We start from the raw sequence: 15,009 nt of genomic DNA, 5'->3' as shown, positions 1-15,009 counted from the left end.
AAATACCATCATTGGCAGATAACTCTGAAACTATAGAAAATGATGGTGATCTTGAAGGTGGATAGTCTTCAGAATCCTGCATGTTGAGGATAGTTTCTCTTAAACAAAATAAGTCAATGCAATTACTTAATTAGCAATATGGTGATAACAACTTAGTATTACTCATTGCATTCACTGACACTCAGTATTACTTTAAAGGTGAAATTGTAAAAGGAAGATCTGCCTATTTCAGCTATTTATATTTTATCATAACTGCATCTAAAATGATAGTAGCATAGAGTAACAACTATATGTTTTGCTCAAACATGAGAATTCAAGAATAGTCCAGAAGGAAGATAGGCAGTCCTTATGAGGTATGATATAAAAAAAGTTTACCAACCTGAAGATCCTGCATGTTCAAACACGTTCCTTTCATCATCTTCAACGCAGCTTCCTCCTGAGAAAGAACACTTCTTCGAGTGAGTGATCATGTCCATTCCAACCAGGTGTGTGTATGCCATGTACATGCCAGCCAGAAGATTTTCCCTTAGCAGAGTCCATAGGGTCGGCCTGGGTGCCTTGGCACCAGCCACAGTGTCAAATCTCCCATCAGCACCTGCACCACAGCTCAAGTACCATGTGCCGAGGGACCCCAAATGGGCTGAGGATAGCAAGCAGGGTCCGCTACTGGTCCTCTCATCCTCATCCTCGCCTGATGAAGCAGTCATGGGAACATCAACGGCCCTGGCTTTCGAGAACAACCGTATTCTCCAGCAGCTCCTGAGATGGGCCACTCAAGAGCCTGGGGATACAGCCCAAGGAGGTGGAGGAGGAATTGGACCCTGTTGCAGACATCCTCACTCCCTCCAGCCCATCCAGGGTTGCTCTGCCACTGATAAAAACAGTAGTGGACACGTCCAAAAATCTTTGGCAGACCCCTGCTTCTCTGGCCCCTATGGCCAAGAAAACCGAGCAGTGCTACTTCGTACTGTCTGAACTAGCTGAATATACTGAAATGAAGAAAACATTTACTCAGCACCAGAACAGGCGGCTGCTGTCAAAACTGATGCAGCACTGCAAGAAACACTGGGTCCAGGTGCTGAGTCAGTGACTTCCACTAGTTCTGTGATTTGGGTTTCTTTGCAGCTTTGACAGCAAGCGTACTGCTTCATATTTTTATTTTTACATGATCTTAATAGATTAGAGAGAGTTTAGGCCTTAACATAGGTCGTCATTATTTCAAATTTAATTTTAAATATAAGTTTATTCTTAGAAATAAACCTGTATTTACATTAAATCCCAACATTTTATTTAAATAAAAATATCAATTTTTTAAAAAATTATTGATTTTTATCCATGGTGGGTTTTCTTCTATGCTCAGAAGGGTGATCCGATGGATGGAGTATACTTGAACTCTCAAGGTCTTTGACAAGATCCCTCACCAATGGTTCTTAAGCAAAGTAAGCCATCATGAGAAGAGGGAATGTCCTCGTGTGACACTGCACCCCATATTCTTCACAATGATATTATAATGATTTATGGCATAATTCTGATGTATTTTATGCAAGATAGATCATGAGATCATTGGAAAGGTTGTGATTTACTGAATATGGTTATCCTATTTATATATGTATCATTTTTGTATCTGAAGTTAGGAATATTGACTCTGTATCTGTACCAAAATGTGTTTACACCTGGGGAACGCCCATTAGGCAAAAGATCTGTCAATCTAGATGGCTGGCTAGGAAGGACCCATTCAAGTTAATGAACCATTAGGGAGAACAATAGCTTTAGAACTGGGGTTCTCAAACTGGGGGTCAGGACCCCTCAGGGGGTCATGAGGTCATTACATGGGGGGTCGCGAGCTGTCAGCCCCAAACCTTGGTTGCCTCCAGCATTTATAATGGTGTTAAATATATAAAAGTGTTTTAATTTATAAGGGGGGGTCACACTCAGAGGCTTGCGATGTGAAAGGGGGTTGCCAGTAAAAAAAAGTTTGAGACCCCCTGCCTTAGAAGGAGCTTATTTCCCATCTGGGGGGTCTTCCTGAGGATGCTACAAATGCCTCCGAGCAATGGCTGCTGTGGCACTACAGGGACATGTAACCAGGTCACCTGGTACTGGACTCCATCTTGGAATACCAGTGTTTTTCCACTGACTGGCATGAGAACCAAGCTTTGAGACAAATTCTTGCCATATGCAAAAGCTATTTAAGGCAGGGAAGTGACATCAGCGTGGTTCTTTCCAGGAGTCTCTTTGGGCAGGGAGTCAGTAAACACCTGAGGAACAAAGACTGAACTGGGGGGAGGAGGGGTCCTAAAGGGATTTTTAGCCTGTGAAAGGAAGACGTGGGGTTTTTAAACTGTAAGCAAGTGTAGCTGGCCCCTTAAGAATCTCTGTAGCTTGCTTAAATCACCATTTAGAGTGAGAATTTGCTATTCATATCCAATCTGGAAGAGAAGCTGGATATGAGTCAACAGTGTGCCATTGTTGCCAAGAAGGCCAATGGAGTGTTGGGCCTCATTAGTAGGAGCACTGCCAGCAGATCGAGGGAAGAGGATGATTCTTCTCTTTGGCACTGATGAGGTCACATCTGAAGTATTGCATCCAGTTTTGGGCTCTCCAGTACAGAAAGGATGTGTGCAAATTGAAGAGAGTCCAGTGGAGGGCAACAAAAATGATTAGAGGACTGGGGCACATGATTTATGAGAAGAGGCTGAGGGAACTGATCTATAAAATCATGAATGGTATGGAGAATGAAAGTGTTTATGTACCCTTTCACATAACATAAGAACCAGGGATCATCCAATGAAATTAATAGACAGCAGGTTTAAAACAAATATAATGAAGTTCTTCACACAACACACAAGGGATGTTGTAAAGGCCACAGTTCTTTGGACAGGGTACAAAAAAAGATCTAGATAAGTTCATGTTGGATAGGTCTATCAGTGGCTATTAGCCAAGATGGTCAGGGACAAGACCCCATGCTTTGGGTGTCCCTAAACCTCTGACTGCCAGAAGCTATGACTGGATGACAGGAGGGATCACTCAATAAATTTCCCTGTTTTGTTTGTTCCCTCTGAAGCATCTGGCACTGGCCACTGTCAGAAGACAGGATGCTGGGCTAGATGGACCACTGGTCTAATCCAGTATGGCGATCCTTATGTTCTGTTCTTGTGGTAGCTACTTCAGATATAGATTTGCATTTGTCCTCTGGAGGGAATATTGCAATATCTGACCTTGTTTCTAAGCACTTATTAGTAACTCTATAATAACAAACCATTGTGTGCATGTGCAATAAAAGAGAAGTGTGGAAACTGGTAAAGAAATTACCACTTGAAGTTTATAAAGGTTGGGTCTTTTAGGGGCAAAGAAGATTACTGCAGGAATGATGGAAAACCTCTCTAATTTCAGAAAGGTCACCCAGTTTTTGCTCTATTCCTATTTTAAAAACACTAAATTTTTATAGGTGTAGATGTACACTTTTGGAAGGCAGCAGATATGCTTTTTTAGTGGTTCACTTTGATGCATGTAACTACTGTGAGATGCGGCCTGCAGTTAGGGTGCTAACTGCCTCTATTCCTCCAAATTTATAGAAAAATATGTCGAAACTGCAAATGTGGCCAGGAAGAACATGATGTCCTCACAAGCAACGAGGAAGATCGAAAAGTGGGGAAGCTCTTTGAAGATACAAAATACACGACCCTTATTGCAAAGCTGAAAACGGATGGAATTCCCATGTATAAACGCAACGTAATGATACTAACTAATCCGGTGTCTGCCAAGAAGAATATATCCATCAATACTGTGACATATGAATGGGCTCCTCCTGTTCAGAATCAGATACTGGTAAGAAATGCAGAACTTACTTTCTGCTTAGTGATAACATTTTCCTGGGGTGTGAGTTTGTGGGTTTTTTTGTTTGTTTGTTTGTTTTCTGTTTTGATGGTTGAGGGGGAGACAGTGGGAATCCACACTAAGGGTTAGCATTTATGGATCTTGTATGGGATCAAGTCCTTGTTTTTGATTTGATTGTATCTCTGATCTTTTTTTATAGCTCTTAAACTTCCCAGTTGCTTCAAAACCTGATTCTTTCTCGTCTTTCCCCCTCCACCTCTCAAATATGTCTTCATACAGATCTCAGTATGTTATAGTTTACTGCACACTATCCGTCTGTGAGGTTTTTACTTTGGAAGTGGTGGGGAAGAGACCATGTTCTTGTCTAATAGTTAGGATTAAACATTGCATTAGGCATATGCCTTTAGTAATGGCACTTAAGAGAATTTACAAATCTCTAAATCTGTCCTTGCTAGAAGAACTGAAAGAAATGGGATGTACTGTTTAAAAAATATGTATAATTTATGTCATTGTTTAAAGGGAAACACTCAATGCTGCACGTTTCTGTTACTGTATATGGTAAGAACGAGCTCAGTGTTGACATCTAAAAGAAAAGCTCCCCTCAGTTTGTTAGCAGCTCAACCAGATGAAACACTTGGATAGCCTTTTGGGGATTTTTATTTTACTTGAATTGTTGACTTTATGTACTGGAGTGCAATCTGATCCGTAGCTGGAGATTCTCTCTTTATGACCTGCTTCTAACTATGATAGGATGCAGTGACTTGCTTAAAATTACATATGCTAAATCCTTCAGTACTTAACATTCATTTACAGATTGTATTTTTAGTTTTGTACTTGGTTTCCTGAAACTATATCTTCCTCTTTTGCTACAGTTATTTGTAACCAGTTCTGTGCCCTGAGCAAGCTGCCTAATGCTTTTTGGTTCAGTTTCTCCATCTGTAAAATGCTTAGCTACTTTACATACATGTTGCCAATGCTTTCAGAGTGCTATATAAATATTAAGCATTGTTGGAGACTACTTACAGGAGTAAATACTATTTTTTTTAATGTAGTAATAGGCTTGGAATCAAGCATGTCTTTCTTGTTGGGCAGAAATCAGTTAATCTACTGCATTCATCTTGATCTACTAAAATCTGGGAGCTTAATGTTTATATAGAAGATTTTGTTAGTGGTTAATTTGACTGTTGCTGGTCTTAGCCACATGTTTAAAAAGCTAGATTCCATAATTGAAGTGGCATCTGATATCTAATTCTTCCTGGTTTAGGCTAGACAGTATATGCAGATGCTTCCAAAGGAGAAACAGCCTGTGGCTGGCTCAGAAGGTGCTCAGTACAGGAAGAAACAGTTGGCTAAGCAGCTGCCTGCTCATGATCAGGATCCTTCAAAATGCCATGAGTTATCTCCTAATGAGGTGAAGCAGATGGAACAGTTTGTGAAGAAATACAAGAATGAGGCACTTGGTGTTGGAGATGTTAAGTTCCCTAGTGAGGTGGAAGCTAAAGCCACTGACAAGAATAATGCAAATAATGGTGACAGAAGCACCTCAGCAGCTGTAGGAGCAATGGAGGACAAGTCATCAGGTCAAAAAGGATCCCAGTATGTAAGTATAAAGATAGCAGCAGGTAATAGCGAAGGCTACAGGTAGACTGCTGTCAGATACCATTCAAACTACTATTTTAACTTACTGAGCTTGTACGTTGGAGGTATTTGAAGTATCCGTTAATTGAAATGCATGACTCTTGGAAGTATTAAATAAAGTATACCGCAGATACCTCTAAGCTTCCTAACTACATAGACTATTATACCTTATTCTCATAAATAATATAACAGTGTGGTTCATAATGAGGTGATCATGGATGAGAATAGTGTTCTTTCTTTATGCTATAAACTAATCTCCCAAGGGAAAGGAATATTCTTAGTAGTCTGTTCTCGTTCTCTCTCTCCTCTCTCTCTCCCTCCCTCCTTGCTGGGAAGGGAAGATTTTCTGAGGTAATTTAACTTGCTGATTTTTTACCTCGAACTAAAAGACCAAAATATTATATATTCCTAATAAAGTAAGTTTCCTCACCAGTCAGACTGTATAATTAATTGATATTTTGACTAGTCAGAGTTTCATGTTGAGAACTACATTTTCTTCTTTAGTATTGTCTTCAGTTTTATGCAGTTTGAAGGGAAGGCATTAATTCCCAGTATTGGTAGTAAATTTTTATTGTCTCAGCAAGGATCCAAATAAGATATCTTAGTTGACAGTTCCACAAAAATGAAGCAAATAAATACTACTCTTGTTCTTTTATAGTCTTATACAAGTATGTTTTAACCATACTTGCTTTGTTAGGATTAGAGATTGCAAACTCCTGCTGTGTATAGCTCTGATACCTGTGTATGAAGAAATTCAATTTAACTGAGGGTTAAACTGAGCCACAGGTGACTTGTTACCAGAATTTAGGACTTTACCATTTACTTTTTACTTATTGTCCCTCCTACCCTTGCTATTGGAGTTCAAAGAGCAGATAGTGAAATTACTGGAATTCGTATTATTCACCTGAACTATTTACAAGGAACTGCTACAACTTAATGAAAGTGTTTAGTAACTTCAGAATATCTCAGAAAAAAACATGGAATAAGGCATGGGGCTGGTGGGGAAGGAATCTGTAACTTTAGAGTTTATTCTCTATAAGTGTATCTTAAGAGTTATTCCTAACATAAGACTGGATTCTGTAGCATTTTGTCTAGTGTATTTAAAGCTTTTAAACTAAGTGTGAACTGATGCAATTTAGGAACTCTGTCTGACCATCTCTGCAATCCTTATTCAACTGCTGCAGCAAACTAGATATTGGTAACTACTTTTTGAAATAAATAATGGTTGCTATTGCTGCATGTTAAAATAACGTGCCCATGTGTCGCAAATCACCTCTTGACAGGCCCTGGTAAAATTAAGCTATAATACAACAAGATACGTCATGCAGTCAGAACCACCTTCTTGTGATACTGCAGCAGCAATACCTTTTGTGTTACAAAATAAACTCTCTAATATTTTCTTAGAAGCACCCCCTTGTGCAAAGTGTGATACCTTGCAACACACCCTAATGATAAACTGCTCTCGATTACATTGGCTCAAGGGAAACATAGCTCACAACACCCTGTGGAGGAGCATTTACAGAAAATGCCCTGCTGGCAGTTCTCTCCCATTTAAATCTCCTAGGAGTGTGTAAGCTAAAGCACCTCAGTGTAGCATGATCTGCCTTGGTAAGAAGGGGTCAGATAGTGACATTGTGACCCATATATATTTGTGTGTTTCCAAACTGAATTTAAGGGGGGATGGTTGGGACTCTTCTAATATGTTGATAAAACCTAATTTTTACCTGTATCAGGGCACACTCAAATACATATTTTCATTAAAATGAACTTTTTGTTTTGCTATAAATAAGAAGTCTTATAGAGCAGGGAGATTGGTTAGTCAGGATTCAGTGAATCAAACTTTATCTGTCTGGTGCAGGAAAATATCTTGTGTGAACAATGCCCCTCTTTGTCCCACAGGGGCTAGTGGGTTGTAGGGGAGGTGTAGTACATGGAGATCCTACTCTGGCTCACATTGAAACTAATTGGAACCAGTGGAAAGTTTTCCTATGAGAGCAGAAGCAGGCCTGAAGTAAGGATATGAGCCAAAAGAATAGCACTTCTAGTGCTTTCCCCTTCAGCAGTTTCACAGCCCCATTTTGTTATTTGGACTCTCCCTTTCATGTACGCTTTCTGGAGATGTTTTATTTGAAAGGAGTGAAAGCAGAGTAGAATATTTTATTGACTTCAGGGGGGAAAAATGAAAGGAGCCAATCAGACTAGAGGGATTGCAACAGCTAGTCAGTGGAGAGTTTCATATTCACAGTATAGCTATTGGAGGGAAGAAAAGAGGCACACCGTGAAACAAAACCAATCAATACAGACAAGTGCGTAAGTGATAAATAAACGGTATAGCATACACCATCTCTAATGTCCAACTGGCGGACAAAACCACTTCAGTATAGAATATAAATATTAGTAAAACAATATGCCTAGGCTTCTTGGCACCTATTTGTAGTGTGATAGTGTTTACACTTTTCTCTTCCTTCCCCCTTACCAAAGATAGATAATTGGAGAACAGCCATGAGTGGCCCAGCAGCACAGGAGTGTAGGCTTAATACATAGATTTCTGAAATAAGAACAATATGTGCCTTCTATGTTTGACAGATACACCCACTATTGTATAATCTCTTCTCAATACTTAAAAGTATATGGCCTTATTCTTATTTCACGTGATCCAATTTTACTCCAGCAACTGTTGGTTTCACTAGTTACTCCTCATTCTCACAAAGAGTTGGTCCATAGAATACTAGATTAGCTAATGGGATAATGGTCACTCGCTTTTTGGGTGCTGTTCTTGATTCTGCTTAGATTCCGAGGCCAGAAGGGACCACTGTTACCATTTAGTCTAACCTCCTGTATGACACAGCTCTCTGAACTCCTGTAGTAATATGTACTAATTTACTTTCATACTGTTCCATGAGCCATGTGAAATTTTCTGGTGGTCTCAGTCCAGTTCTAGTGGATAAATATATACATTGCAAAAACCACCATCCAGTGAATTAGCTTTTCTTGTATTATTGCTTAATTAAAGCTATTGTTTGGCCTAGGATCAAACTTTCTAACCTTGACCTTGGGAGTAACTCCACCTCCTTAATTTTAGGCTGGGAAGTTAGGATTTACTGAAATACAAATTTGTAGGATTTTTTTATAGATATTTTTTATATCCTCATTTTATATCTAACTTAATTTGGATGGCTTCATTGTAGTCCTGCTACCGCTGCAAATTAAACATGAAAGAAGGCGATCCAGCTGTTTATGCTGAGCGTGCTGGATATGACAAACTGTGGCACCCTGCTTGCTTTGTCTGCTGCACCTGTAGTGAACTTCTAGTGGACATGATCTACTTCTGGAAGAATGGAAACCTATATTGTGGAAGACACTACTGTGACAGTGAGAAACCCCGATGTGCTGGATGTGATGAGGTAGGGAAAGCCCCCAGTCCCCTTCCCGTGTTCATGTTTAGAATACAGGGTTTTTTTTACTGAAAACCAGTTTTTCCTTCTGAAAATAATTGAATATTAACAAACCAGTCCTTTACAAAGGGATGAATGATACATTTTAATCATAAGTTAAATGAGAGATAACATATATGTGGAATACAATGCAGTTAGCTTGGTCTTCTTTAAGTCTTCCTTGCTAAGGACGCTAGGTGGAGTGCCTTGCTAAATTATACAAATATCTTAATGCAAAATGCAGAGAGCAGACTGATTAATGCCATTGGAATCTACTGCATTAAAGGAGTCAATAGAGGGTCTCTGAAACAAAGCCAAGCAAATGTAACTTTAAATGTGCATGAAATAGACACTTAAATGTGCAGGAACAATCTGGATTCAGAAACAGTGGATTCAAATGACCAATTTTTGGAAAACTGGCAACATGCCTTGTTGGTATGAAGTTTCCTAGACAAAAATAATGTTCAGATCATACATTTNAGGATTTACTGAAATACAAATTTGTAGGATTTTTTTATAGATATTTTTTATATCCTCATTTTATATCTAACTTAATTTGGATGGCTTCATTGTAGTCCTGCTACCGCTGCAAATTAAACATGAAAGAAGGCGATCCAGCTGTTTATGCTGAGCGTGCTGGATATGACAAACTGTGGCACCCTGCTTGCTTTGTCTGCTGCACCTGTAGTGAACTTCTAGTGGACATGATCTACTTCTGGAAGAATGGAAACCTATATTGTGGAAGACACTACTGTGACAGTGAGAAACCCCGATGTGCTGGATGTGATGAGGTAGGGAAAGCCCCCAGTCCCCTTCCCGTGTTCATGTTTAGAATACAGGGTTTTTTTTACTGAAAACCAGTTTTTCCTTCTGAAAATAATTGAATATTAACAAACCAGTCCTTTACAAAGGGATGAATGATACATTTTAATCATAAGTTAAATGAGAGATAACATATATGTGGAATACAATGCAGTTAGCTTGGTCTTCTTTAAGTCTTCCTTGCTAAGGACGCTAGGTGGAGTGCCTTGCTAAATTATACAAATATCTTAATGCAAAATGCAGAGAGCAGACTGATTAATGCCATTGGAATCTACTGCATTAAAGGAGTCAATAGAGGGTCTCTGAAACAAAGCCAAGCAAATGTAACTTTAAATGTGCATGAAATAGACACTTAAATGTGCAGGAACAATCTGGATTCAGAAACAGTGGATTCAAATGACCAATTTTTGGAAAACTGGCAACATGCCTTGTTGGTATGAAGTTTCCTAGACAAAAATAATGTTCAGATCATACATTTTGGTGTTTTTCTCCCATAGCTGATATTCAGCAATGAATATACCCAGGCAGAGGGTCAAAACTGGCACCTGAAACACTTTTGCTGCTTTGATTGTGACGGCATCTTGGCTGGGGAAATCTATGTCATGGTAAATGACAAGCCTGTCTGCAAACCATGCTATGTGAAGAACCATGCTGTGGTAAGATATTGAAGTTATCTTGATTTGTAAGAAATGAGAATGACTACAATAACTTCTGATGGTACAGTATACAATCACATTCTCATCCATACGATCTTAGGTATGAATTGTTTCAGTTTGGGTCAAAGTCCATCAGTTGTCTTCTACTTTCGCTTGATACTGAAATAATGTTCTAATTTGTGTGTATATATAGAAGCAGTTTTAAAGAATGCAATCTGTTAACCTACTAGACAACTTACAGAGCATTTAGTATGTAAACTTGAGCCAAGACTACCTAGAAACTGAAAGATTTGAAAATGGGCTAGTGATGATTTTGTGAATGAGGTAATATATCTTTTAATGGGCCAACTTCTCTTGATGAGAGACAAAAGTTTTCAAGCTTACAGAAAGCTCTTCTTCAGATCTGGGAAATGTATTTAGCTTTGACGCTCTGAGTACATTTTCCAAATCTGAAGAAGAGCTCTTTATAAGCTCAGAAGCTTGTCTCTCTCACCAACAGAAGTTGGTCTGGTAAAAAATATTACCTCCACCACCTTGTCTCTCTAATATCCTGGGACCAACGCCGCTAAAACAACGCTGTATACAATAATGACTTGTGTAACTTAGTAGACTAGCAGGATGGTTTTAAGATACAGGAGACATTAAGTCATTTTGCTAACATAAACCATGGCTACTTCCATTTTCACACTGACAGTTTCATCACCACACTATCAGTGGTTTTTTTTATCTCAGATGTCATCATTACCTTTCAAGTATTACTGATTACACATAAAGTAATAGTGCAGATCATCATGAAGTAGGAAGTGAGTTCACCAGCAGGTCAGATTGCCTAGGCAGCCCTGCTTTGCCTTCTCCTCTTAGGCTATATACAGCATAATTACCCACAGTTAAGTTACTGCACCGCCCTTTCTAAGCAAGCACATTTATTCTTAAGGTAAAAGAACCTACACACAAGCTTACCAACACTCACTCCAATTCCAACAAGGGGTCTAGCAGATGAACCGTCCTTAAATCCCATACGAGGAGTGTTCTGCGGTCACAAGTTCATAACACCTTTTTGCTCTGACCAAGAATGTTCATGAATCTAAGTCACTTCTTTATACACTTTGGGACTCTGATTTATCCTCATGTAACAGGTGATCAGCTGACAAAGGCCCCCTCAGGGCGGAGTTGCCAAAGGCTGAGCTGTTGTATGACTGGAGAGAGTACATTGTTTCAAACAGTCTTCTGATGCTCCTAACACTTTCCAGGGTTTACATTAGTCAGGTCTACCCTCACGGACCTTATATACAATCCCACAATAATACAAACGCATTTGCTTTTGTAATGCAATGAACTGCTAAGGGCTTGGCTACACTTGCAAGTTGCAGCGCTGGTGAGGGGGTTGCAGCGCTGCAACTTATTCGGTGTCCACACTTACAAAGCTCAGCCAGCGCTGCAACTCCCTGGCTGCAGCGCTGGCTGTACTCCTGGTCTACTACGGGTGTAGCGAATCCAGCGCTGGTGATGCAGCACTGCTCATCAGGTGTGGACACTCACCAGCGCTGTTTATTGGCCTCCAGGGTATTAAGAGGTATCCCAGAATTCCTGTCTACAAAAAACCGGAAGGTACTCCCCGGAGCTACCAAACACAGCTGCTCTTTGCTCCAGCGAGCGAGCCGAGCCGAGGCTTTGGAATGTTCACAGCTGTTTGCTTGAGGAGACAAACAGCACGGCGGGGGGGGAGGGAGTCCGTCGGAGAAGCTGCTTATCTGGTCTGAAGCCTTTTTACATTTAAGAGTGATTGAGAGAGGGGGGGGAAATGGCCAGAATTTGCAAGGCAGGGAGCTCACAGTGTCTGCTCCAAAAATCCGCTCTCTCTGTCTCCCCGACGCTCCCTGTCAGTGTCTGCTCCACTCCCCCCCCCCCCCCCGCTTTTGAACTTGCAAGGCAGGGAGCTGTCACAGTGTCTGCTCCAAAAATCTGCTCTCTCTGTCTCCCCGACGCTCCCTTCACACTCCACCCCACCCCCCTCTTTTGAAAAGCACGTTGCAGCCACTTGAACGCTGGGATAGCTGCCCACAATGCACTATTCCCAACAGCGCTGCAAATGTGGCCACACTGCAGCGCTGGTAGCTGTGAGTGTGGCCACACTGCAGCGCTGTTCCTACACAGCTATACAACCACAGCCGTAACTCCCAGCGCTGCACATTTCCAAGTGTAGCCATACCCTAAGATACTTAAACTTAATTCAGTAAGGTTTGTCCAGAAAACTGCAGGAAATTGCCATATCTGTCACAATCGGAGCTACTGACCGTACTGGATTGTGTTACAGAAATCAGTGGGTGAAAAATGCAAGTAATTGCAGAGGTCAGTGATGGTTGAAGGTAACTTCCCCTACGCTGGCTGTGCAATTCATCAGGTCTCTGTGCTGTGTTGTCAGTGGCAAGCTGTTCCAATAATGACAATGACCCTGGACATGGCATTTAATATGGTGCTGTGTACAACATATAGCACAATGAGGACTTGTCCTGGTTGGCCCCTCATATCACCATTGCTATATAAATGTTTAAGTTTAGGCTCTATTGCAATGGATTCTTCAAAAAAATTATATTTTTTTAATTTTTAACACTAGTGCTTGCTCGTTCGCTTATTTTTAAACATGTACACTGACTCCTTGAAACCATCTGATAGCCAAGTCAGGCTTTTAAAGGTTCCTTTTGGCCTAGAAGAGTTCTTATAGTATTTATTCCCTTTTGTGTCATTCCCAGCCAGTAATTCCTATTGCCTTCCATGAGTTCTATCTTTTCCTCAAATTGGAGAGAGACTGTGTTTATAATTTGATTGCTGTTTTCACTCATCAGGTCTGCCAAGGCTGTCATAATGCTATTGATCCAGAAGTTCAGCGTGTAACCTACAACAACTTCAACTGGCATGCCACAACAGAGTGCTTCCTGTGTTCCTGTTGTAGCAAGAGTCTAATTGGCCAGAAATTCATGCCGATAGAAGGAATGGTCTTCTGCTCAGTAGAATGTAAGAAAAAAATGATCTCTTAAAAGGGGGGATATGTACATGAAACTAAGTATCCCCATGTTTCAAAGTCATTGCATTTCTACTGTAAAATGCAATAGCTGAGCATTTAAAAATTGGCATATTCCCAAAGATTCTGAATGAATAACCAAGAAACTTGCCTGTAACTTACTTTCTTTAACTATGAGTAATACTTTGTGAAAGTTTCAGATTTCTCTATTCTTTACGGTATTGCTTTTGAGCACTTAATACTAACTTTTTCATATCCCAGATATGTAGAAAAATATGATGTGAGCTACATACCTTAAGAGCTGTCTTCACCAAGAAGACTTTCCTTTAACTTTCTCTTGTAAAATGTAGGATAGAAAACAAGCTTAGAACTAACAGAGCATATTTCCTGGGTGTTGTGCTTTATGTGAGTGAATCATACAGGTTTCTCACTCCAGTTAGGGCAGTAAATTAATTTTAACGGTTTTAAAAGCATTCCTGCTTTCATCAAGCACTTTGCTAAAGCCACACATTTTGTCTAAAACAAAAATGCACCCAGATTTATAGAATAACTCAATAAAAGCGGAATGCAATCTGTCACTTAATCTTCTTAATTTACTCTCCCTGAAAACAACTTAACTTTTTAGTAGGTGTATATGAAAACTAAAGAAAACTGTTGTCAAGCTGGAATCTGAGTGAGGATTCATTCTTCTAGTTGAACAAGATTAAGCCAGTCTGATTTTTGAGCATATCCTTTCTCCTCCTCTGTAAAGAATTTTAAACTGGCTTTTCCAGTATTTGTGAATGCCCTTTTCCTAACTTGTACAGTTTATCAAGGGGCATGGCACAGAATAACACCTATTTTATTCAGAGAATCTGGCATTCTATGAAAGGTGAAGGACTTTACATTTTCCATGATCTGAATTTTTATCCAGAAGTCAGTGGCATATGTTGTAAATTCTTAGCAGCAGCAGAAACAAATGGATAGTTTTCTCACAAGACCCTTTCAGTATTTGTATTTGAACAAAAACTTTACAGCTGCATACTAACTTTACTTACTCTAGAACTCAAAATGGATTAAAATGTCTTAATCTGTGTAATACAGGTGCCAAACATGAATGAAAGAGATGTTGGTCTTGTAAAGAACTATGCAAATTTTCGAATTCATCTCTTTAAGAATTACATGTCATGTATGTACCTTAATGCTCACAAATAAAAAAGCTTTGCTCAACTTAAGTTGCATAATTTTTATTCCACTCTTTTAATTGCTGTAATTATGCCTTTACTGCAGCAGGGGGAGTTAATGTCAAGGACAAAAAATAGTCTTTGGGTAACAGTTTTAAGCTTCACACTGTTCTGAAGGCAATACTTGTTCCTGTCGTCTTTTTATGCACTTTAGAATACAGAAGGGAAAGGTCTGTTCAAACCATGTATTGATCATGATCTTGATATGAATGTATACAACTTTGTTCAAATACCACTAGTTCCAATTTTGTATTAAAGGTCTTGTGTTTAAGGCACAGGACTGGGAGTCCTGAGGGCTGTGATTTCTCTCAGCTTGTCTGCTGAGTGAGAATGATATGCTAGAACAGCACAAAAGCATTGAGGCCTTTGTAAAGTGCTTT

The 15,009-nt window shown here is 39.8% G+C and overlaps 1 protein-coding gene across 1 annotated transcript in view; it reads left to right on the top strand.

Annotated features, from left to right (window-relative positions):
* TES (testin LIM domain protein) overlaps window positions 1-14,615 on the top strand; it is a 43,662-nt gene extending 29,047 nt beyond the window's left edge. The window contains exons 3-7 of the mRNA XM_032770801.2: window positions 3,576-3,828; window positions 5,102-5,437; window positions 8,664-8,879; window positions 10,229-10,387; window positions 13,231-14,615. Coding sequence (XP_032626692.1) covers window positions 3,576-3,828; window positions 5,102-5,437; window positions 8,664-8,879; window positions 10,229-10,387; window positions 13,231-13,422 — 1,156 coding nt within the window. The 3' untranslated portion in view covers window positions 13,423-14,615. The remainder of the gene's footprint in view (window positions 1-3,575; window positions 3,829-5,101; window positions 5,438-8,663; window positions 8,880-10,228; window positions 10,388-13,230) is intronic.
* Window positions 14,616-15,009: the final 394 nt, after the last annotated feature.

The sequence above is a fragment of the Chelonoidis abingdonii genome, chromosome 1 (genome assembly GCF_003597395.2).
Source record: "Chelonoidis abingdonii isolate Lonesome George chromosome 1, CheloAbing_2.0, whole genome shotgun sequence".
NCBI lineage: Eukaryota > Metazoa > Chordata > Testudines > Testudinidae > Chelonoidis > Chelonoidis abingdonii.
The sequence above is the reverse complement of the archived record's forward strand: the minus strand, read 5'-3'. Positions and strand labels throughout refer to the sequence as shown.